Source organism: Sorex araneus, chromosome X, assembly GCF_027595985.1.
Source record: "Sorex araneus isolate mSorAra2 chromosome X, mSorAra2.pri, whole genome shotgun sequence".
NCBI classification, from domain to species: domain Eukaryota; kingdom Metazoa; phylum Chordata; class Mammalia; order Eulipotyphla; family Soricidae; genus Sorex; species Sorex araneus.
In genome coordinates this window covers 337,127,755-337,153,178 of record NC_073313.1, presented here as the reverse complement: position 1 = coordinate 337,153,178, position 25,424 = coordinate 337,127,755, and the positions used below count along the sequence as shown (strand labels likewise).

General features: G+C 37.5%; 1 protein-coding gene across 3 annotated transcripts in view; it reads right to left on the bottom strand.

Annotated features, from left to right (window-relative positions):
- SNTG2 (syntrophin gamma 2) overlaps positions 1–25,424 on the bottom strand; it is a 439,433-nt gene that overhangs the window by 117,349 nt on the left and 296,660 nt on the right. For all 3 annotated transcript variants that reach the window (XM_055120048.1, XM_055120049.1, XM_055120050.1), the window contains 2 exons: positions 5,495–5,624; positions 3,653–3,691 (listed from right to left, as the gene is read on the bottom strand). In XM_055120048.1, coding sequence (XP_054976023.1) covers positions 3,653–3,691; positions 5,495–5,624 — 169 coding nt within the window. The remainder of the gene's footprint in view (positions 1–3,652; positions 3,692–5,494; positions 5,625–25,424) is intronic.

The following is a 25,424-nucleotide window of genomic DNA, read 5'->3' as shown; positions in this document are numbered from 1 at the left end:
CGTGCTTTAAGTAAGAAGAAACTGCCAATGGGTATATTTATCATCTAATTCCAATTCAGTCTGAAAGCTACACTATTTATTTGGAGCCACAGGTATTGATGGAGAATAAAAGAATCAAAATTCCCAAAGCATGAGTAAGTGTGCTTTTCTCTCTCCCTTTTTCCTCTAATCCTGTTCTCTTTCTCCTCCAGGGTCTGGGTAATTTCTTGTATCTGGTTTTTTCTCCTGTGTGTAGTTAATATTGTGTTGTGTTCATTGTTCAATAGGAATTACAAGTTGAGGAGTAAGTTTGGCTCCTCTTCTGACCAACGTGGTGATATACTAGTTGTTAATAATGTGAAATGTCTATAAATTTGGTGTGAACTTAATTAAATCCCATAGGCAATTTGACTCTGTCTGAATTAATTAACAAAGAAATAAGTAATAGCTTATCTATTATTAGAAACATTCGGATGTTTTATGAATCCATTTTAGGTATATGTAGTTCATAAATAATTTTCAGTGGAGCTAATTTTATCTTTTACATTATGAAGTTTCTAATGGCTTAATACATGTTCCAAGAAATATATATTATAATTTTATGAACACCTACCTGATTGTATCACTATCATTAAATTAGGAGGATGTAACTATTATAATAAAGGACCATATTTTCATTTATCTTTTCTGATGCCATTTCCATAGGAAAGTTTTTTCACTTCAGTGACTCAAGATAATTGGTTTAACATCCATGAGATGACAACTATACAGTTAGTCTGTTCCTTTATTCAGAAAAATCCAGAATTACCTAAGTCCTGTAGGTTTCCTACAGACGTGGGGACTCAGTCATCCATATCTCTCTTTAATTAAGGTTTTGGGAAGAAATTTATTTTGAAAATACTCAGAGCTGCCTGCTATTTTGGCACAGTGGACATATGTTCTAGCATGCCTGGGGCAATTCTAAATTTATGCCTGTTGTCTTAGTATTGCTTTTAGGTTGATCGTCATCCCAGAAAGAATTGCCAGTCTGGATGACAAATAATATCAATTTATTTATCACATATGCATGTAAAAAATCTAGACTTTATACCTCTTGTATTTTCTTCTAATTCTGTTTCTTTTAACTGCCAATTTATGTGGTTGTCGTTGTCTTTTTTCTAGGCTATCCAAATATTATTTAATTGATTCATACAAAATCAGCAATTATTTAGAAAAAAATATTCTTGTGTTCATATACATTTAAGATCCCATAACATACAAAACTTTTAGTTCTTTGAGTATACGTGAAATAAATCTCTACAAAATTCACCTCAAGATATATCAAGATTTAATTATTTAATAATCCTACAGACTCAGGCTCATTTCTCATAAACAAGAAATATCAATTTATTTCCAAATAAATTCATTCAAGCCAACAAATGAATTCAAAGTGTTATGGAAATATTAAGTTTATAAAATGACTTTACCTATTACAGTTTCCTTTTTTGTAGAACTGGGACACTGGTATTAATATTTTTCAGATCATACCACCAGAAAATAGGCTGAAATGTGAATTCAGATTGAGTCAGATAAGACCACATAGAGTGATTCTAAAATCAAGGTTTTATATGTATTGAAATTCCACTAAGATAAGGCAGAAGTATGACTACTCCATTGACCCAGAAGTCTTAGAATCCTAGCTCATTTAATATTGTGTGTTGGGATTTTTATATCTGAGATAGATGTTTCCTTAAACATTCATTCATAATTGTAATTTAAACATTCATTCAAAATTATAATTTTCTCATAATTCAGTAGTAAAGAGGCATGGAATTTCAAAGTAATACAAGTAATGTTTTGAATTTTATCTAGCAGTCTTCCTCCCACTCTCCATTAACTCATTCAAAAATACTCATTCAAAGGGCCAGATCGATATACAATGGGTAGGGCATTTGCCTTGCATGTGGCTGACCTGGGTTCAATCCCCAGCATACCATATGGTCCTCTGAACACTTTCAGGAGTCATTCCTGAGTGCAGAGCCAGGAGTAACCCCTGAGCATTTTCAGGTATGACCAAAAAACCCCAAAAAACAAAAAAACAAAAAAAAAGAAAAAGAAAAAAAAAGATTACTATCTAAAACTCCAGGTCCTTCCAACTGCAGTAAATTCAAATCTTGTGAAAATTGCCCAGAAGCATGTCTCATCGTAGGACATGCACATCTACACTGTCCTTCACTGCAAGTCAATAAGTCACAAGTGATGTGTGTGCATTGGTGGAGGGAAAAGAACTCTGACTTGTCCAAAAACACTTTCTTGGACTTGACTAATTTTGGTTCTGTCTATAGAAACCAATCTCTAATGGTAACTTATCCTTGGAGACTATCATATTACTTTGTTCTATCCTGTCTCCAGCATTGATAAATTTTTCCAGACAAGGTACACTTGCTGGGGAACAATGGAGTCATATGCTCTCAGTGGAAAAGTCCACGAGAATGTCTTACAAACACAAAGTATAACAGAAAAATAATGTATTATGTTTAAGAATATGAAATGAGTCATATTAATTTGAAGACATTTATAGATACATTACACATTAAATTGTGAGTTGTAGTCATTGAGCTATCTGAAACAAAACAGCTGATTAAATCTCATAGGACTATTACAAGCAATAAAAGCTATATTTAGAAGAATTTTTCTTAGGATTCTTTACAAATTTACAATGATGACTAGAGAGATTTTATTAAAACTATGATCCTAATTTCCTGTCTTTTTCAGTGAACATTGATGACAAAGAGTTATTCTACTGTCTTCCACTTTGAATTCCATTTTATCACCACAAACTATTTCAGGAATATAATAAACATGCTTTAAAACAAAACAAGCACATTTCCTCCCTTAGTTTTCTTACTTTGAGGATACAATACATACTTCTTCAAACCTGAAAATGAGAACTACTGAGCATAAATTTAAAAGTCTTACACTTACATGAAATCACCATGCAATGTGATCTAATTATAAAATAAATTGGGTAAATTTACCCAAATTTGGGTAAATTCAAGGTTTATTTACCCAAAACACTACTTTATAATGGATTCTTGTTACTTCTTGTTCTACTAACTGATTAGTCCTTGAATTAAGAAGTTGGACATACTAAAAGTTGGCCTTTAGTCTAAGAAGCAGTGAACTGAGGATTTTGAAGAGGTTGTTACCCTATCACATTTGGGTCAAGGGCAGACTCTACTTCAAGGTATATAGGTTATTCATACTGGGAAATGTCCTCTTCTCCACTTGTGATAATATCTGCTAAGTTATGACTCCCCGTGGTGAAGGTTTCAAAATGAGAGCAATTATCTAAGAAGATTACAGGATACTTCATATTTCAATTGTATAAGAAAGTCGCCATTATAAACACCCTGAGCAGAAACAACCTATGTTGTTTAATCATCTTCCTTAGAAACCACAACTACATATATAAATAATTTACAACACACAGGGAAATGGAAAGTTTCCACCCACACTATTTCAACTATGAATGGGCAGTTTTAGGGAGTTAATACTGAGGGTGAGAAACTCTGACTTAGATTTTACATATGCCTTTATCTTCTTATCAAACATTTTAAGTCAAATCTCATAACAGAAACAGGCTACTTTTAGAGACTTTTTACATTATCTGCACAGAAAATACAAATCTTACCTGGTCAGAAGGAGAACAGCATTTGTTTGCCATTTTCATCTGTAAAGAGAGGGAAGAAAGGAGTCACCATGACAAATATATTAATGCCATAATTTCTCATCCTGTCTAATTGGCAACTGAAATTAATTAGCTGTATAAAATGTCCTTGGGAACAAGCATTTTTTTAAATGATGAATTTGTCATCTTAAAACCAAACCAATATAAATAAAAATGTATGATAACAATTTTCATAGAAAAAAGAGGTGATATTAGCATTCTTAAATTATTTTTTCCAAATGTCAGTATTCTGTGTTAATGAAGGTACCAGTCAGGAAATGCTTAAGTTACAATGCATAAAAAATGGTGGAAATAGTTTCTGTTCTGTATAACATTTTATAATTATAATTTTTAACCATGCTTCTTCATTTATTTCTTACTGAATATTGCAAGGTGGATATTTTACAAAATGTTACCAGTGAGGAAACAGAGAGCCATAATAGTAAAACACCTAGAATTACACAGCTGGAAAGAGGTTTCAGATCCATATTCTAAAGTATTTGAATTTTTTCCCCTTTGCTTGCATACTGGTTGCATACTGGCTACATAGTGTGAGGATCACCTAGAACTAAAAATTAACATCACATGTATTTCTGCATGTACGATTTAGCACTGCTGGTTGTTTATTTTACCATTCATCCAATAAGAATCTTCTACAATTTCACCAAAAACTCCATTTCTTGTATTTTCTTACATAAGTGAAGAAAGAATGTCTCTGAGGTCTGAGAAATAGAAAGCCAACATGTGTGGCTGTCAAATATTTGAAACTGCACAACAAATTTCTACTAAGGGAGTAGTCCAAAGAATGGTGGGAAGTGGGTAAGTGGGAAGTAGGTGACAGATGCTGTCATGTCCCATTGTGGATGAGGCTCTCTAGTCACTAATCCAGGAGCAGAAGTAGAATTGGGATACTAGTGCAATCGAGAGAAAGTCCACGAGGAGAAAAAAGCAAGTCAGAGGTCCTGTCCAGGGCTAGGCATGCCATATGCCTCTCACAGTGTGGTATCAACTTAGTGCAGGCACACATCTGCTCTTTTATGAAATTTAACACTACAAATTATTCTATTCCATCTCATCTCACTTTATCCTTAAACATATTCTTTTCTATTGACTTTAAACTTAAACATCAACCAGATTACTCAGGAAGACAGTTCTCTTTTTCAATCCTGGACTCCTCTAGTCAAAATGTTAGAAGTAACTTTTTTGGTTAGAGGTGCCTCCTTCTAAGTTTTCATAAGATTTCTGGGCATTTTATATTCTTGGTTGAATACAATTTGGTTCCCTCAATAAAAATGCCACATTACATAGATGCTGTGGTTAAAGTACCCATAAAATTATAAACTCATAAATATTTCTATGATTGTGCATAAAAAAGAAGAGAGAAATGAGTGCAGGAAGTGAGAGGGAAAAAGACAGGCAGAGACAGCTATGAAGTGTTCAAACGTTTGATGGCCTATTATTTGAAAACACTTAGATACGTAATTTTTAATTTTTTTTAAAAAAAATTATGGGCTTGGGGTCACATCCAGTGATGTTCAGGGCTTCGTTGTGACTCAGGAATTATTCCGGCAGTGTCTGGGAGCCACAGTGGGTGCCAGGGATTGAACCTGGGCCAGCTGACTGCAAGGCAAGAACCTTTCCAGTACCAATTTTGTAATTTTTAAAGATTTGATCTTATATAAGGACAAAAGTAAAAGTTTTTCTTTTAATGTTAAATATTATAAACCGCATTCAGGTTAATTATAAATCATACAAAATCTTAATGATTTCCATGCAAAGCAAGAAGTAGTGTCAGGCTGTGCTTACGTTTTGTAGCGTCAGGTCACTGATGTTCGCTGACACAGCCCTCAGCCAGTCTGCACTCTCCTGTACTGTGTAAAACTGAAGAATCCCGGAGCTAACTCCATCCAGAGCCAGCACCTCAAATGCACTGGACCTGCGGGAAGAGGAAAATTGGCACTGTGCAAGGGACCTCTAACATCCAATCATCTAACAAGGGTCAGGAAGGGACATCATCAGGTCTCAGGCCTTTGGCGGTTCCACAACTCTGTCCTGGTCATCTGTTAGACACGACAGGCAAGCATAGTCGACAAGTACAGTCACAGAACCGACATTTTTTGTACATTAAATAGCTGCACTTAAATTAATCTATTTCTTATTCAATAAAATATGAAAAGCAATAGACAAAGGAGATAACTCTTGCTCTTGTAGAAATTTTAAGGTTATTATTTTACAGGTCCTTCTGTAGCAATTCTTTTAAACACCCTTTTCCATGGTATTTAAAGTTCCTCAGGCAATGATGACAGGATAAATTAAGCCTCATCATAATTTAACACCGATGCTATTTTATAACTACATGCACATTTTTATTTCAAAAAGAAAGAAGAGTTAGGTGCTTACAATAGTGGTTCAAAAATTGTTCTCCTTGCTTTCTTTCACAAAAATCAACTTGCTACAAACCCAGCTATGGCAAATTTATTCATTAATAGTAAATAGTGGTCTGCACCTCAGCTGTCCTTTTCTATCAAGTCATACTTTAAAATATTTACATATTATTATAATGTGGAGGGATGAGCTGGGCTCTAAGCAAAATCCTTATATTGAAATTTTAATCCCTAGTATGTCTGTATGTGGACCTAGAATCTGCATAAGGATTCAACTGGGGTTGAATAAAACCATGGAATGAGGCCCTGGTCCCTTAGTACTGATGCTCTGATGAGATGAGGCTGCAAAGTCACAGTCATACGATGACACAAGGAGAATGTGACCATCTGCACACCAGGGGAAGTGCTTTCACTGGGGGGAAAACCCTTGCTGACACCCTGACCTTAAACTCTGCTGGATGCCAGAACTATGAGAAAACAAATGATTTGTTTAAGCCAGCCAATCCATGGTATTTGGCAATGGCAGCCTGAGTTGTCAAATACAACAGTTTACAAAAAAAAAAAAAAACTTACTTATATTCCTCTGTTTATTTTTTCTTAAAATAATGCATGTAAACCATGCCTCCTATACCATTCATGTCTTTGGATAAATGGATAGAAAAAACGCGATTTTTTAAAATACAAGGTCCATACAAAATTATATGTTGATAATCTTTAAGATTATATGAGTTTAATAATGGACTGGTTTAGCAAGAAAAAGGAATATAAGGAATTGGAGTCACTATAAAACTGTCTTGCATGTTTCTGAGCCACAGCTACTACAGCACTTTCTTCATTTTAATAATCTTTGTTTCTCTTCATAGGTGAGGTCCCTGACAAGTGCCATTTTCCACTTAATTAGCCTTGCTTGAATCAGCACACCTGTTTATTTCTAGGTGAGTTTTCTGCTGATAACAATATATAAAATGATAAATGGGGAGATTTTGATACTTTAGACAGAATAGAATTGAAGGTAGAGGTAGCCATGGAAAGTTAGACAACACAATAAGCAACGAATGAGAAGCCTTCAGTGTGGGAACAGGGCCCTGGATCTTTTACCTTTGCATTTCCCATGTAGTTGTATAATAATGATTCTTCCTACCATGTCTGCCTGGTGAATACTTATTCATCATTAAAATCCTCAACCTCAAGAGTAATCATTTTCCTGGGAGATCTTCTTTAGATCCCCTGAGTGCTCCAGTTATAATGATTTATTTCTTTTTCTGTGCTCTAGATAACTTTATTAAAATATGTTCTAACTTTTCTTTAGAGTCTAATAAGGACTCTGACTTCATTTCAACTGCAAGGGGAAGCCACCAGAGAGCTTAGAACAGAGAAATGGAATGATATGAATAGTTTCCCTACTGCCCTCCACCTAAAATTCAGCCACCAAAAACATTTTGAAAAGGAAAATGGGAAAGGTAAGGAGGAAAATTAGTAAGTATTTGGAATAGTTACTAAGCATGGGGCAAAACCTGATGATTAAATAATATTTATGATAACTGGACTAAGCAGCTGGTGGTTAGATTTATAAAGTGAAGAAATGTTCAGACGTGCCATTTAGACTTTCAGATGCGTTGGATTTAGAGCATAAGAGAAAGCAAAATTTACAAAAGAAGATATTCAATCTTCAGCAGAACAGATGGAAGGGGAGAGTTACTATTCACCATGTTAGAAATAACTTGGGAGGAACAGGTAGGAGGTGAGCCATAAGTCAGAAATTTGATTTTTAGACATGCTTATTTGTGGTAGTTCTAAAAAGATGGTAAGTTGGCAGTAGGATAACAAAATGTGGAGCTTAGGAAGATGTTGTAGGTTGTAAATATAAAAATGGATTCATCAACCAAAAGCAGTGGTTGCTGTGGTGAAAGTTATTTAGAAAGAGATTCATAGATTGGGCAAATATCGGTGAGATATAGTCCTTTTGGAGTGGGAATAAATTTCAAACACTGACCAGATATGATTCTTTCAATGAAGTTTATGGTTTTTTTTTTTTTTTGCTTTTTGGGTCACACCCAGCGATGCTCAGGGGTTACTCCTGGCTTTGCACTCAGGAATTACTCCTGGCGGTGCTTGGGGGACCATATGGGATGCCGGGGATCAAACCTGGGTCAGCCGAGTGCAAGGCAAACGCCTTACCCGATGTGCTATCACTCCGGCCCCTGAAGTTTATGTTTGACAATTCTTTTTTTTTTTTTCATAAAGAGTCACAGGGGGTTGCTGAAAACAGCAATGCAATCAACATATTAGTGAGCTTTAAATGTTAGGTGCTGTCAGGGAAAATAACAAAAGGCACCCCTCAAAATCTATTACCCTAGGATGACTAACAACACCATAAGCTTTGCCTCTTAAGTGAAAATTCAGAGGCTTAATAATGCTGTCAATGGAGAGGGGGTGATGTACAGAATCCTCTAAAATAGAGCTAGTAACTAAACAAATTAACTAAAAATAGTAATATTGACAAGGGAGTTAGGATACATACCCACAAGTTGCTAGAAACAGGAGTCTGATATGTTTAGAAAAAAACAAGAACAGCAAAAAACCCCTGAAAATGTCAAAGATTTTTAAACAATCACTATAAATATTTGCAGTAAATGAAACCATGCTTAATCATATATAGACATGATTACATATATGATTATAGTGTTGTCTCAAACACAAGATATCAATAGAGAGAAAAACTCTTAAAAAGAACTGAATAATATATTAAGATTTTTTTAAACCCACATAATAAATAAAAGAGTTTTTCTTATTGAGGCAAGCTAATAGATTTCAACTGGCAGAAGAATTGGTTAACTTGAAGAGACATTTTAAAAAATAATACAACAAAAACAGATTGAAAAACAAATAAATAAAAACTTGTAAGCTTTGAAAATTGTGACACAGGTGTTACATATATCAATGTATGCGCAATGCGAGTATCAGAAGAGGAGAGAGAGAAGAAACTAATATATAGGCAATGATAACTGAAAATATAACAATCTGTCCAAAATCACTAATCTCATCCAAGAAGCTCAAGTAATACCAAAGAGGTTAAACACAAAGAGATTCATAGATAGACCGATTACGTTAATAATGTTGAACAGAAACAAAAAAATAAGAAGGGGAGCTCCTAAAAATTCTAGAAGAGGAAAACTTCACATACAAGCAAACACCACAAATTAACAAGAGCTGACTTTTTAACCAATACGTTTTTTTTTTAACCAATAAGTTTTTTAAGAGTTGACTTTGAGCAGAAAGAATGGAGGCTCTGAAGCAGTCAGAAACACAGTCAAGTGCTAAAGTAAAATTTTATCAATGAGGCCGTCCCCACGCCCATGCTCTTAAACCCGGAGCCGAAGCCCTCCCTGCCCCTGCTTCCTGGGCCGCCATTCCGCCCCCTAGTGTGAGCAGTCCTCCAGCACCAAGACTTTGCTCCCTGCACCAGGTTGAGGATGCCCTGAGCTGGCACCCCAACTACAGTGCAGCAGGGGGAGTGGCCTCCACAGTAGTGGGCGTGGCCTCAGCTGGGGGGGCAGCCGCAGTTACTTTTCCATTTCCCAGCAATCTGGAACCACATGTCAATTTTTATCACCCAATTCTGAAAGGAACATCGTAGCTATCTTAAACACAATAGGCCAATAGTCTATTACTCTATTCCAATTTCACCAAAATACTAGTGAACACAAGAAGCTGTACAAGCCCAATATAAAGGACCACATCCTCTGAAAACTTCACTAGAGACCTCATATAAGTTGCAGAGGAACACCTGAGAGGAAAGACGTACTCTAGAAGGGGAAAAAAGGCAACCACCATGGACCAAACTCATCCAGAATCCTTTCTCGAAACAAGAGGAAATAGTGATAGTGAACTAGAAGGTTACAACTCCATACTACCACAACAACATGAAGAAACAGCGCAAATCCCCACCACAAGGAGAGGACGAAGAAAGGAGTCCAGAAGTCTCAATAGGCGGTACCCACAAATATGATCTCTCCGACAAAGAATTTAGAGATGAAGTGCTGAAGGTGTTCCATGAACTCAAAGAAACAGTGGAACGGACAGCCAAGAAAATACAGAAAGAGAGCAGAAATTAGTAAGCTATACAAAAAAGTGTCAGGAATAAAGCATTCATAAATGAAATAAAAAACTCAGTGGGGCCCTCAACAGTAGAATGGCTACAGTAGAATGGCTACCACCAAAGACAGAATCAGTGAGCTTGAAGATGAGCTGCAGGAATCTTATAGGCAACAACAAACAATAGGAAAAGACCTCAAAGTATCTCTAGGGGAAATCATAGACCTAGGAGATGATTACAGAAGGAACAACATTAGAATTATCAGAGTACCAGAAAGTCAGGGAGGCAACCCCAATAAAAAAGCCACGGTTAAAGAAATCATTGCTGAAAAGCTCCCAGAGCTGGAGATTGCTCTATCCAGATCCAATGAGCCCAAAGGATGCCAGCTAAAAGAGACCCTAATAAAAAGTCTCCAAAATACATTATAGTTAGAATGACGGATATCGCGGATAGAGACACAATACTGCTAGCAGCAAGGTCAAAGAAGGAAGTCACAAAGAAGCACCCCTGAGATCTACAGCAGACCTAACAGAGGAAACTCTCCAAGCCTGAAGAAAATGGTGGGATATAGTTAAAAAAAACTCAATGATATGAACACTTCACCTAGAATACCTTATCCGGCTAAATTCTCACTCAAATTCGAAGGAACAGCTCAGGAACTTCATAGACACAAAACCAAACTTAAAAGAAGGACTAAAGGTACTACTGTAAGACAAGAAAAACCCCCACAAGCACAACAAACGGTCACAGAAAGATGGCACAAAACCTCATGATAATAATCTCTCTCAATGTCAATGTCTAAACGCACCAATTAAGAGACAAAGAATGGCAAAATGGATTAAAAAACCGAACCCAACATTATGCTGCCTACAAGAAACACATCTGAACAGTCAGAGCAAATACAGACTCAAAGTCAAAGGGTGGAAAACAATCCTGCAAGCAAACAACTCCCTCAAAAAAGCTCCGGTGGCCTTACTAGTATCTGACAACATAGATTTCAGGTTGAAAAAGATTAGAAGGGACAGCGAAGACCATATTTTATTAATCAAGGGATATGTACAGCAGGAAGAAATCACACTCCTAAACATATATACAGCCAATGAAGGACCAGCAAAATACTTAAAACAACTGTTAACAGATTTTAAGGAGGACATTGCTAGCAACACAATAGTAGATGGAGACTTCAACACCGCCTAATCATCTCTGGATAGATCAACAAGATTAAAACTCAGCAAGGAAACACTGGACTTAAAGGAAGAAATAGAAGAGAGAGAACTAATAGATCTATACGGGGCTTTACCTCCCCCACCCCAAATGAATACACATTTTTTTCCCGGTGCACATGGAACATTTTCTAAAATAGACCATGTGCTGTGTCATAAAACATACCTCAACAGAATCAGGAAGAGAGATATTGTATCAACTATCTTTTCAGACCATGATGCACTGAACATAGAAGTAAATCACGCACAGATGCAGAGAACCAAATCAAACACCTGAAAATTAAACAACTCAAGTTAACAATGAGTTGGTCAGGAAAGAAATCAAGGAAGAAATCAAAAGGTGTCTGGAAACAAATGAGAATGAAGATACGAGTTACCAAAACTGTGGGATGCAGCTAAAGCCATGTTAAGGGGAAAACTTATAGCTCTGCAAGCATTTCTCAGGAAAGAAGAAAGGGCCTACACAAATAACTTGACTTCACAGCTCAAGATCTTAGAAAAGGACCAACAAAAGGAGCCCAAACCAGGCTGAAGGAAAGAAATAAAACAGAGAAGAAATCAATGACATGGAAACTCAAAAAACAATTCGAAAGATCAGTGAAACAAAGAGCTGGTTCTTCGAGAAAATAAACAAGATTGATAAACCACTAGAAAGACTCACAAAAAATGAGAGAGAGAGAACCCTAATAAACTGTGGAAGTCGATGTGGAGGTCTCGTTCTGTTCAGCAGAGAGAACCCTTCGTGGGGCTGAGAAGGGGACGCAGCTGAATGAACAGACGCAGAGCCCGGAGGAGGGAGAAAAGGCATTTATTCTATGGCGTTACAGTATTTTATACCTCCCTGCTGGGAGGAGGTGGTGCCGGGACCCCCAATAGAAATGCAGGGTGTGGCAAGGGCTTTAGCTAGTAATAAACAAATGCTGATAGGATAAAATCAGTAAGATTAGGAGTGGCAACCTTTGCTAGGTGTGGCATGGGGTTAGCTAGTGATAAACAAATAGTGACAGGATAAGATCAGTAAGGTAAAATGGCTCCCTACAATAAACCAAATCAGAAATGAAAAGGGAACATCACAACAGAAACCAAAGAAATTCAAAACATCATCAGAAACTACTTTGAAAATATGTATGCCACAGAACAAGAGAACAACCTAGAAAAAATGGATAAATTCCTGGATATCTATTATCTCCCAAGGCCATATCAAGAAGATCTGAATACCTGAATAGACCTATTAATATCAAGGAAATTGAAATTGTAATCAAGTCTTCTCCCAAACAAAAGCCCAGGTCCAGATGGATTCACTAGTGAATTTTTTCAAACATTTAAAGAGGACCTATTGGCAGTTCTTCTTAAGCTTTTCCAGGAAATTGAAGAAACACAAACTCTTCCAAACAGTTTCTATGAGGCACATATCTCCCTAACACGAAAAGCAAACAAAGACACCACAGAAAAAACAAAATTACAGACTGATATCCCTGATGAACATGTATGCAAAGATCCTCAACAAAATATTTGCAAACAGAATCCAACAACTCATCAAAAAGATTATACATCACAATCAAGTGGGATTCATCATGGGGATACAAGTAGTATGGTTTAACATTTGGAAATCAATCAACATAATCCATCTTATCAACAAAAGCAAAGTTAAAAACCATATGATCATATCAACAGATACAGAGAAAGTATTTGACAATATCCAGCACTCGTTTATCATGAACACTCTCGACAAAATGGGTATTGAAGGAACTTTCCTCAATATAGTCAAAGCTGTCTACCACAAGCCTATGCATGCATCATCCTCAATGGGGAAAATCTAAGAGCCTTCCCTCTAATATAAGGGAGAAGACAAGGATGCCCACTCTCTCCACTTCTGTTCAGTATAGTAATGGAAGTACTTGCAACAGGGGTTATGCGAGAAAAAGATGTTAAGGGCATCCAGTAGGAAAAGAAGAAGCCAAACTCTCACTATTCATAGATGATATGATACGATATTGATAGAACCCTAAAGTTTCTACCAGTAAACTCCTATAAACAATAGACTTGTATAGTAAAGTTGCAGGCTATAAAATCAATAACGAAAAGTCCATGGCTTTCCTATATGCAAATAATGACATAGAAGAAAGTGACATGAAAAAAGCAATCCCATTCACAATCATGCCTCAGAAAATCAAGTACCTCGGAATCAGCTTAACTAAGGAGTTAAAATACCTGTACAAAGAAAACTACAAAATGCTATTTCATGAGATAAAAGAGGACACGAGGAAATGGAAACATATTCACTGCTGATGGATTGGGAGAACTAACATTGTAAAAAAGGCAGTACTCCACAAAGCACTGTACAAATTCAATGCTATCCCTATAAGGATACCCATAACATTCTTCAAAGAAATGGAGCAAACACTCCTGAAATTCATATGGAACAATAAGCCCCCACAAATAGCTAAAGCAATTCTTGGGAAAGGAAGATGGGAGGAATCACCCTCCCCAGCCTCAAAATCTACTACAAAGTGGTAATAACTAAAACAACATGGTACTGGAGCAAAGGCATACCCACAGACCAACAGGGTTGAATATCTTGACACACAACCTCAAATATATGATTATCTAATCTTCAATAAGGGAGCAGGAAATGTGAAGTGGAGCAAGGAAAGCCTCTTTAACAAATGGTGCTGGCAAATGGTGCTGGAAAGCTACATGGAAAAAAATGGACTCAAATCTCTATCTAACACCATGTACAAAAGTCGGATCAAAATGGACTAAAGACCTCAACATCAGACCAGAATCCATAGGTACATTGAAGACAAAGTTGGCAAAACCCTTCACGATATTGAAGCTAATGGTATATTCAAAGCTGACATGCCATGGCTGAGAAAGTGGAAACAGATAAACAAATGAGACTATCTTAAACTAAGAAGCTTCTGCACCTCAAAAGAAACTGTGACCAGAATATAAACACAGTCTACAGAATGAGAAAGGATATTCACCCAGTACCCATCTGATTAGGGGTTAATATCAAGGCTATACAAGGCACTGGTTGAACTGTACAAGAAGAAAACATTCAACCCCATTGGAAAATGGGGCAATGAAATGAATAGAAACTTTCCCAAAGAAGATATCTGAATGGCCAAAAGGGACATGAAAAAAATGGTCTCCATCACTAATCATCAGAGAGATGCAGATTAAAACAACAATGAGGTATCATCTCACACCACAGAGACTGGCCCACATCCAAAAGAACAAAAGCAACCACTGTTGGCACAGATGTGGGGAGAAAGGAACTCTCCTTAACTGCTGGTGGGAATGCCGACTGGTTAGGCCCTTTTGGAAAACAGTATGAATACAACTCAAAAAAGAAAAAATAGAAATTGAGCTCCTATTTGACCTAGCAGTACCACTTCAGGGAATATATCCCGGAAATGAATAAAAGTATAGTAGAAATGACATCTGATCTCATATGTTCATTGCAGCACAGTTTACAAAAGCCAAAAACTAAGAAAAACCCTTGTGCCCAAGAACAGATGACTGGTTAAAGAAACTGGTACATCTACACAATGGAATACTATGCAGCTGTTAGAAATGATGAAGTCATGAACTTTGCATATAAGTGGATCAACATGGAAAGTATCATGCTAAGTGAAATGAGTCAAAGAGAGACATACATCGAAAGACTGTACTCATCTGTGTAATATAAAGTAACTGAATGGGAGACTAACACCCAAGAATAGTAGAGATAAGTACCAGGAGGTTTGCTCCACGGCTTGGAAGCTGGCCTCACATGCTGGGGGAAATGGCAGCTCAGATAGAGAAGGGAACACCAAGTAAAGGGTGTTTGAAGGACCCATTCAAAATGGAAGATATGTGCTGAAAGTAGACTATAAACCGAACACTATGGCCACCCAATACCTCTATTGCAAACCACAACACCCAAAAGGAGAGAGAGAGCAAAAAGGAATGCCCTGCCATAGAGGGGTGGTGGGGTGGGGGTGGTGGGAAGGACACTGAGATCATTGGTAGTGGAGAATGGGTGCTGGTGGAAGGATGGGTACTCAATCATTGTGTGATTGGAACACAAGCACAAAAGTTTATAACTCTGTAATTGTACCTCACAGTGATTCACTAACAAAAAATTAAAAAATAAATATCAATGATAATTCTATATCCGGCAAATATACCTTTCAAAAACAGAGCTAAAAATATTACATTCCTAGGTAAATAAACAAAAGAAATGTTGATAATAAAAATTTCATTGTAAGAAATGATGACAAAAATTCTTTAAGGTGAAAGAGTAATATATGACTGTGATGTAAATCCAGATATAAAACTAAAAGTTTACTTTTAGTAAAAGTAATAAGAATAATAAATGGCAGTATAGTACATATTTCCTTATTTATTGTAAATCATCACTGTATCACCGTATTACTGTCGTCCCGTTGCTCATCGATTCGCTTGAGCGAGTGCCAGTAGTGTGTCATTTGTCCCTGTCGCATTCAGGGTCAGGGAAATGAGGCCCATTATTGTTACTGTTTTTGGCATATCGAATATGCCACGGGTAGCTTTCCAGGTTCTGCCGTGCTAGATTCTGCTTTGTAAAGCTTCATTTTATTTTGTTTTCTAGAGGAGGGTATTTCTGTTCTTTGCTCAAAAGGAAAACTTCAGCTTTCTTTCCCGATTATTATTGTAAATAATAACAAAGCAGTTGTATAAGGTAGCATGCATGTGAAGTATTTCTAGACCCATGAAATATAGAAATATTATGTGTGTATGTTTGTCAATAACTGCTCACAGAAAGTGAAAAAAGAATGACAATAAAATCAGGAAGAAATGAAGACTTGGAACAATAGTGCAAACCAATAGATCTAGCAATAACACCCTTCATGCAATTACAGTAGAATTTACTTTTTATTTTAAATACAAAATGAACACTATGTAGAAAAGATCACCAAAAAACTTAATAAATTTGTAACCATGAGAATAATGCTAGAATTTTATCTGACCATAATGCAATGAAATTTGAAATAAATAATAGAAAAAACAGAAAACATTAATACAAGAAAAATAAACAATACATTTCTAAAAACCTTGGACCAAAGAATGAAAATTAAAATAAAAAACTGTAATATACTTGGGGGTCAGAACCTTTTTTTTGGGAAAACTGTATTTGCCTGAAAATACTTTTTTTCTGGAGTGTGATATATGCAAATGCAGATATGCTTGTATACTGATAACCCAGCTGTTTTCTAAAAATTAAAAACAACATAAAAGTTTAATGTGAAAAAAAACCAAAACTGTGATATATAGTGTAAAAATATAACATTGCAAAAGTTAAGGGAATATGACCTAAAAGAAATTTTGGTAGTAGTGCTTAGAGGGATATTTAAAGCTGTCCATCACTATATAACGAAACAAAAGTAACCTCAAATCAATTATCCTATCAAACATATATGGCATAAGAAAATGAACAGTACCTCTCCCTGCCCGATGAGGCCCCGAGTTGCTGCCCACAAATGGCTCCAGGCTCCTGAACAACCATGATCCCAGAGGCACACAGACCAACCTTGGAACCCAGCGGCTTCTGACAGAAATGCATAAACTGAGCATTAAGCTATGGGGCTGCGCCATTCCAGGTGGGGAAAGGTGTTTGTCCCTTCCACCTTTTCTCCCTGGTGGCTCGGTGGCTCCCACCTTTTCAGAGCTTATTGGACAGCCAGGTATGAGACTGGCATAACATTCAGGGCCTCACGGGATAGGGGGTGGGACCGACCCCTCTCCCCGCCCCAACGAGGCCCCGAGTTGCCGCCCACAAACGGCTCCTGGCTCCTGGCGCGATCCCAGAGGCACACAAAACAATCTCGGAACCCAGCACTTTTGGCAGAAATCCCTCTAGACTTATTACTAAAATATCAGAAATCCCAAATGTTCTTCATATCAGCAACAGAAAACAAATTATCTAATGATGCCTTTTCAGCAGGTCTGAATGTTGGGGAAATTCCAAATAATAATGATCTATCTTTTGTCAAAATATTGAATGTGATCAAAGTGGAGAGAGAATAAGGTAGAAATAATCTGCCACATTGGTGGGGGAGGGGTGGGATGAGGAGTATACTGGGATTCTCGGTGGTGGAGGGTGTGCACTGGTGAGGGGATAAGTTTGATCATTGTATGACCGGCTTAGATTGGAAAGCTTTGTAACTGTTCTCACAGTGATTCAATTAAAAAAAATGAAGAGTAAATTAAACACAAAGCAAGAAGAAGGAAGTAAACTATAAGTATTAGTGCTGGGATTGATGAAATAGAAGATTAAAAATGATTGTGAAAATTCAACAAAGTATGGTTATTTATAAATAAAGGCAGGGTTGACGAAGAATTAGGTATATTAATCATGAGAAAGAAAGAAATATCAAAACCCACGAAAAAATAGAGAGTAGATAGTAGTAACAATATTTCAGAAAAAAATGATTACGAACAAATTTTATGAACAAACGCATGCTGATAAATGAGATGACTTAGAACAAATAGAAAAATCCAAGGAAGAAACAAATTGCGAAAGCCAACACAAGAAGAAATCTGAATGGACAATATTATAAATAGGAGGAAATTAAATTATTAATTAATTAATCACAAAGAAATATTAAGGCCCAGCTTGATATTTCTTTAAAAATAAGTTTTAAAAAATCCCCATTATTTAGGAGCAAACTGAATTCCTTAGCTTATATAAAAAATTTAGGGACCCGGAGGATGGTTAAGTGGTTTGAAGCACCAAGGGTTATGACAAGGTGAGAGATTAAACCCCTGTACTATCCCATGAACTGAGGTGATGCTTGTGGTCTGTCTGATCCCATTAAAGAAAACAAACAAAAATAAGAAAACTTCACACCATAATCAGTGATATTTATCTCAAGAATTCAAGGGAAGCTTCAGATCCTTGAATTTGATATTGTATATAATAAAAAAAGGATTTTTTTAAGAAATGTGAAACTTACACCATCATATCTACAGAAACAGAAAATACACTTGACAAAATCCAATCATCTTTCTGGATGGTATCGTCTTTAATCTGGTTAAGGTCTGAAAGGTATCATCTTTAATCTTTTAAGGGCTTCTACAAAGCACAGGTTGTAAACAGCTGAATTCATAATGAAAAGGGATAAGTCTAGAGTCAAATATATTCATATATTTACTATGTGAAACAAGCTAGCTAAATCACACTAAGATTAGTTTTCCTGCTGTATACCACAGGTTTTCAAATGTCAATTGAACTATAGAACAGAAATGCTATTGACACACAAATGAAATAATTTAAATAATATTGTTACAAGTCCCTAGCTTTCATACAGAGATTTTCACTCAGTACAAGAAAGCATTACAAGTAAAATATTATCTATAAGAAATGGTCAAAGTTATTGACATTTATGCTTATGAATGATACTTACACTGATCAAATATGAAAAGATGGCTCATTGTAAGAATATTAGTCAATTACACAAACTATTTTCATGCATGCTTGAACTCTTAGATTACAATTTCAATCTTCCAGATTGACTCTGAGGATTTATTTTCTCAGCATTTCTGTGTTGGTGTTAGACTTTTTTTCCTCGCTACCCACAGGTTAAGACTACTTTATAGATCCTGTTGGCAGGGCATCAGCTGAGGCTCTTCAGGATTTTGTTCATATGGTCAAGGTCATAACTGAAGTTAAAAATTACAGAGTACTATGTGCAAGTATGTATCTGCTCTGTGATAATCACACACAAACCCCCAAACTTAAGAATTAACAGTTAATTTGTGGAATATAAAATAACATAATATGAGATGGACACCCAAGGACAGTAGACACAAGGGTGAGGAATATTGCCCCATAGTTGGAAGCTTGTCTCATGAGCTTGGGGAGAAGGCAGCTGAATAGACAAGGGATCACTAAGTCAATGATGGTTGGAGGATTCATTTGGGATGGAAGATATGTGGTGAAAGTAGATAAAGGACCAAATGTGATAACTGCTCAGTATCTGTATTGCAAACCATAATGCTCAAAAGTAGAGAGAGAGTATGGGGAATATTGTCTGCCATGGAGGTAGGGAGGATGGGAAAGGAGGGGTATACTGGGGATACTGGTGGTGGAGAATGTGTACTGGTGGAGGGATGGGTGTTTGATCATTGTATAACTGAAACTCAAACATGAAAACTTTGTAACTATTATAACTATTTCACAGTGATTCAATAATAATAATAATAATAATAATAATAATAATGATGATGATGAATTAGCAGTTAAAATCACAAGAGATGGGAGGCGTTCAGTGTCTCTTAATTCCCCAGCAGGAACTAGGACACTTATACCAATGGCTAAGGCATAACACAGCAATGCTGGGAAAATCCCAACCCCACTTTTTGGAAATTTCTCAGATATTTCCATATAGTCCTTAGAGAAGTTGTGAATTTCATAGAGACAATTGGAATTACAGTTTTACCTGACAGGTTTCAATTCACATTTATGGATTAAAGGAAATAAAGCTACTCTAAAAGAGTTTAAAGCAGACATATTTTAATTTATTAGAACATGAAGAAACTGAAGTTAAATACACAGGGCTTCACTGCTTTGGTGGATAAGTAGTCCATTTGAATCTTTCTCCTCATGCCCTTTGGAGTCACCTTCATCTATCACCGGTCTTTAGATGTGTCCAATGAACACCAATACCACCCTTACACCAGACCTAAATGGTAACTGGCATATTCACAGCCATTTTACTCACTCTCTGGAGCCACGCTCTGCCATGCCCGTTTGTCTGTCCTGCTAGTTCCCTTAATCTTGTTCATATCTCTGTGTTCTATGCGTTTGTGTGTGAGAGAGAGGTAGAGAGAGAGAGAGAAGGAGAGAGAGAGAGAGATCTGAGCATGAGCTAAGTGTGTGTGTCTATGTGTGCTTGGTGTGTGTGTGTGTGTGTGTGTGCCTGCATGCGTGCGTGCGTGCGCGCGTGCACACGCATCTATGCCTGTGTATCTTCTGGGTGTGTGCTCATCAATAATTTCACTAATTACCCACTTTTTTCAAGTCAGCAGCTTCAGACAGGAAGCGGTAACACAGCACATCTCAGCTATTTTTGAAACCCCAATCTAGACAGCTGTCAATATCCTATGGCAAAGCCCAATCTTCAAACCTCCTCCTTCAACTGTGCTGCGGAATTCCAGCACCTACACAAAATCTGACTCGAAGAACTGACAATTCTTAATGTCTCTCCAAAGTTCCAGCATTAGAGAAAGAGACCTTTATAACAAACCGTGCACTTTCAATTATCTATTCACTCAGCCCACAGAGCTATTTAATGTTCACAGCCATCCGTTATGAGCACACTGCTTCACTCCTGCTTTTGCCAACTCCACTCTCTTTAGACCTGTATGTGGAAGACTAGGGAGTATGTGCTTGTTTCCTGATATGATTGAGAATAATGATCACTCTCTAGGAAAAATATGAAGAAAATTATCTACATGTCCCAGAATTGTAAAAATCTTGAAGATTTTGGTTTATACAAACCATGTACCTCCAGACCGCTTCTATAGTGTGGGCATTATTTTTTAGTATGAGGCAAAGAAATAGTTTCTTCCTACTTTCCCCACAACGTATCTGTATTTTTAAGTACATCATATTAAATATTAACAGAAAGGGCCAATTTAAACCTAGGCACCAGTCTCGGCTGTGTCAGTTTATTCAACAAGTCATTACTGGAAAATTCAGGGCATAAACAAAATGCCCGTTGAAACAGCAAAATGTGCAGAAAAGAAGATAGCTCCCCTTTGTTTTTCCTTAAAGAACACTCTGTCTCTTCCTTTTCCAGTCTTCACAAGACCAGATTTCTGTTTTTCTCATTTCTGACTTTGTGCAGAGCAAGGACTTCTGAGAAAAAAGAGTCACAGAGCTTCTTGGGGTCACAAAAGCCATACAGAAAACTGAGAATCCTTCCCAGTTCCTATGGAAGGAGGAAAGAGAGCAGAATCTCAAGGGATCTTCCTGGATGGACAATCTTCAAACCTCCTCCTTCAACTGTGCTGTGGAATTCCAGCACCTGCACGAAATCTGACTCTAAGAACTGACAATTTTTAATGCCTCTCCAAATATGGTCATGAGTTAGGACCATCCTTGTCTGACTTCATTTCTGTGTCTGCTGCTGAGCTGTGAGCTTCCTCAGTACATGCATCTCCGGGACTGTTCATTTTGCCCTTCCAGTACTAGCACCAACACACAACATTGTGTGCAAGTACTTTTGCCTGTATACCAAAGCTTGAGAGCCTCCAGCATGACGTGCATGCTGCCACTTCCCAATGACCCTGATGGGGATAGAAAAACTCCCTTGTCCACCCCAGCTACACTGTGAATTGTCCTCATCTGCAACAGGTACACTAAAGGGCCACAAACCTGGTTGCTGGCATGATTTAATTGCTAACGTGGCCATAGGCAGGCAATGTATCTAGAAGCACATAATTATGGTAATTATCCAAGGAAAATCAATAGTTTAGGTGCTTACAAGGCACTGAGTGGTTTATGCTTCTCTGGCACAACTGCTACAGGAACACCGTCTTCCTAAGGAGACAGAAATTAGTGATCTCTATAATGTGTATTCTTAGTGATCATGATAAGTAGATCACCAACGGTAAGAGTAGGAGGCTAATCCTTTTAAGGGCTCACTTTGTGCAGAGCATTTTACCTTTTTAATTATATTTCACCCCCTAAGTCTTGCACATTAGGTATTATTTAGTGTTCTGTCTCGTCCTCTTCAAGTCCCTATCTCTGGGCCGAGAGCTATGCTGCCTCTAAAAGTGAAACTAGTCTTTGTATTTTAATTCACGTAGTACAAGCAGTGGTAACAGTGATGTTTGCTTGTCTTGGCTCTCAAAGATTCAAAATTAAAAAGGCCAACTGGGGCAGGGGGGAAGCAACAGTACAGCTAGGAGGGCATTTGCCTTGCATATGGCTCACCTGGGTTCAGTCCTCGGAATCTCATATGGTCCCCAAGCACTGCCAGGAGTAATTCCTGAGTGCAGAGTCAGGAGTAACCACTGAACATCACTAGATTTGACAAAAAAAGGCAAAAAGAAAAATAAAAGCCCAACTGATTTCTTAAGATTATCAAAGCAGGCACTGCAAGCAACCAGGCAGGAGTCATCTTCACATTGTAAAAATCACCCCATGCCCATCCATAGAAACACCCAATAACATGGCAAGTGTCATAAGGAGACTGTGAGAGACCCCCCACAAACCTTTTAAGAACTGTCCAGCTCCAAGACCACAGACATCATGCTCATGACCACAAAATCCTCAGGGTCTCACTGTCCACACAGTGAATAAACATAGTAAATCAGTAGTTTTTGACTGTTCCTGTAAATCAGCTCCCATCCACATACTGGCAGCTGAAAGGCACTGAACTAGCTCATCCCAACTGTATACTGATCTGACTAGCTTTCATTTCCTCCTCCCAACTCAAAGTATAAAGCCTCATGATTACGACAGAACTATGTGGTGGTGAGCACATCATGGCATAAATAAGGTGATAGACAATAGACCAAACATTACTTAGCACAAGATTCGAAAAGAAGCCCCAGAGTATGGGGGGGGGGAATCAAACCAGGAAACAATTGATTCTCATCTTTTATTACTATAACCCTGGATATGTGGCCCTTTCTAAAAGCAGTGGTGGAGAATCTGGGGCTTGGTTGTAATCTCAGGAATGAGGTATCAAACGACAAAATTTAGGGCCTTGTGGTAAAAGAGAATGTCTCTAGAAAGAGCTCCCCAGGATTCTGGTTTGCCAGCCACTTAGTACAAGAAAGAAAGCTTCTGGATGTGAACGACAACTGTGAAGTCCATCAGAAGTGGCTGTTCCCCCATAAACCTGTTCTTGTACAAGCTCACTTCACAAGGCACTAGAACAAGAGGATGGAGGGCTTTGTGGATAACTCTCTCCAATCTGCAAAAGGATCCAATTTGCAACATCAACACCATTCTTAAGGAGCTTGTGCAGAGGGATATGAGAGGTCTGAGAATCATCACCGAGTTCCTGCAGTGCTGAGGCACCCTGGCAGTGAAGCCACACCTCAGTCCATCCTGAGATACGGACTGTGCAGGAGAACCGTGCTGTATTCTGTAAAGTGCTTTTCCAGAACTGAGAAGCAGGTGTCCTATAAATCCAAATGTGAAGAAATATGAAGAAAACTCAGACTGGATCCGAGAATACTGCCCCCAACCTGTGTCACTTGGGAACACTTTACCTGTGAGTGCCATTCTGCAGTGGGATTGTGCTACTGAACAGAGAGCACCTTGGGAGGACTAAACAAACAAATAAAAAAAACACCATCATTCCCACCACTGCTTGAGTGTGGCAAACCTCAATAAATCAGGTGCCATTACGAGTGGTTCCACGGACACAGAATTTATGCACATTTTTGTGGGTTTCTTTATACTTTCTAAAGAAACACAGTGAATATACTGGAATATGTTATAACATAGGCTTATAAATGAAAAGAAAATGATGAGCCCAAGCACATCAATGACAACAAAGAGTACTAGAAGTATGTCAGTATGAAATTTCAGCTCTAACTCTATTGGAGCTCCAACTGTCTGCTTTCTCCAGACACAGCTGCTGAGGTTGGTCGTTGGATGCTTTTGTGAAAATATAGGTCTTGGCATGGGAAGGGGAGGCTGAAGAAAGTGGAGATGTGCCTGATGCAGTGAGAACTGCAGGCTGCCTGCTGCAGAGGCACCTCTGTTGGCCTGCTCCCAGTGAAGGTGTCGGAGGGGAGACTCGCGTGCAGCAGCCAGGATGCCAGAGAACAAAGCAGCCAGTCTCTTCCCAACTGCCTGGAGCTTTATAAAGCCTGTGCTAGTGCTCTTCTGTGGCAACAATGGTTTATAAGAATGCAAGTGTTAATAAGTCCAAAAGGTATGATATTATCAAACCACAGGCACCACCAAGATAGCAATATACCTCCACCACCGTCTCTAGGGGCATTCTATCCAGCCTTCTCCCACTTGGTAACCTTAGTTCTTTTATCAGAGACTAAGGGTTGTTTTCACTGGACATTATCTATTCCCTTGCTTTGTTTCTCTTTATCCTACGTATGAGGGAGGCCATCGGGTCTTTGTCTCTCTCCTTCTGTGTTATTTCACTTGGCACGCCATTCTAGTTCTATCAGTGTTACGGAGACAAAAGCAAGATTTCTTTTCTTAGAACTAAGTAATATTCCTTAGTGAATATATACCATAGGTTTTTTTTATCCACTCATTTTTGGGGGGCACTTTAGGGTTTTTTCCCAGATTTTAGCTATTGTAAGTGCTTCAATGAACATAAATATGCATGCATTTATCTTCTTGAATATGTGTTTTTATGTTCTTGGGCTAGATTCCAAGAAGTAAAATTTCTGGCTCATATGGTACTTTTATTTTTAATTTTCTTATAAGTCTTCATATTGGTTTCCATAAAGACTAAACCAAACATAAATACGAGAAATAGAAGACACAAGGAAATAGAAAAATTCTATGTTCTCATGAATTAGAATAAATAACATCATTAAAGGACCATCCTACAGATTCAATGCAGTGTCTATCAAAATTCTATTCTTCAAGAATAGAACAAATACTGCTACAATATGTATGCAACAGCAACAACAGCAAAAAACTGTTAAATGCTCAAAGCAATAATGAAATAAAAGTATATAAGAGGTATCTCAGCTCCCAACTTTAAAATATACAATAATACTATAGTAACAAAAACAGTTTAGTAATGAAATAAGAGCAGACATCCAGATCAATAGAACCAAATTAAGACCGGAGATAAACCCTCTGGCACATGGACAGCCAACTTATAGCAAAGAATTCAGGAACATTAAGTAAAGAAAGGAAATTTAAAATGGTGTTGGGAGAACTAGGTAGTTATAAGCAGAAAAATAAAACTGGACCAGTATCTCACAACAGGCATAGAAAATAACACAAAATATATCAGACCCAACCTAAAATATACTGAAGGAAATATGCAAGACACTCATGT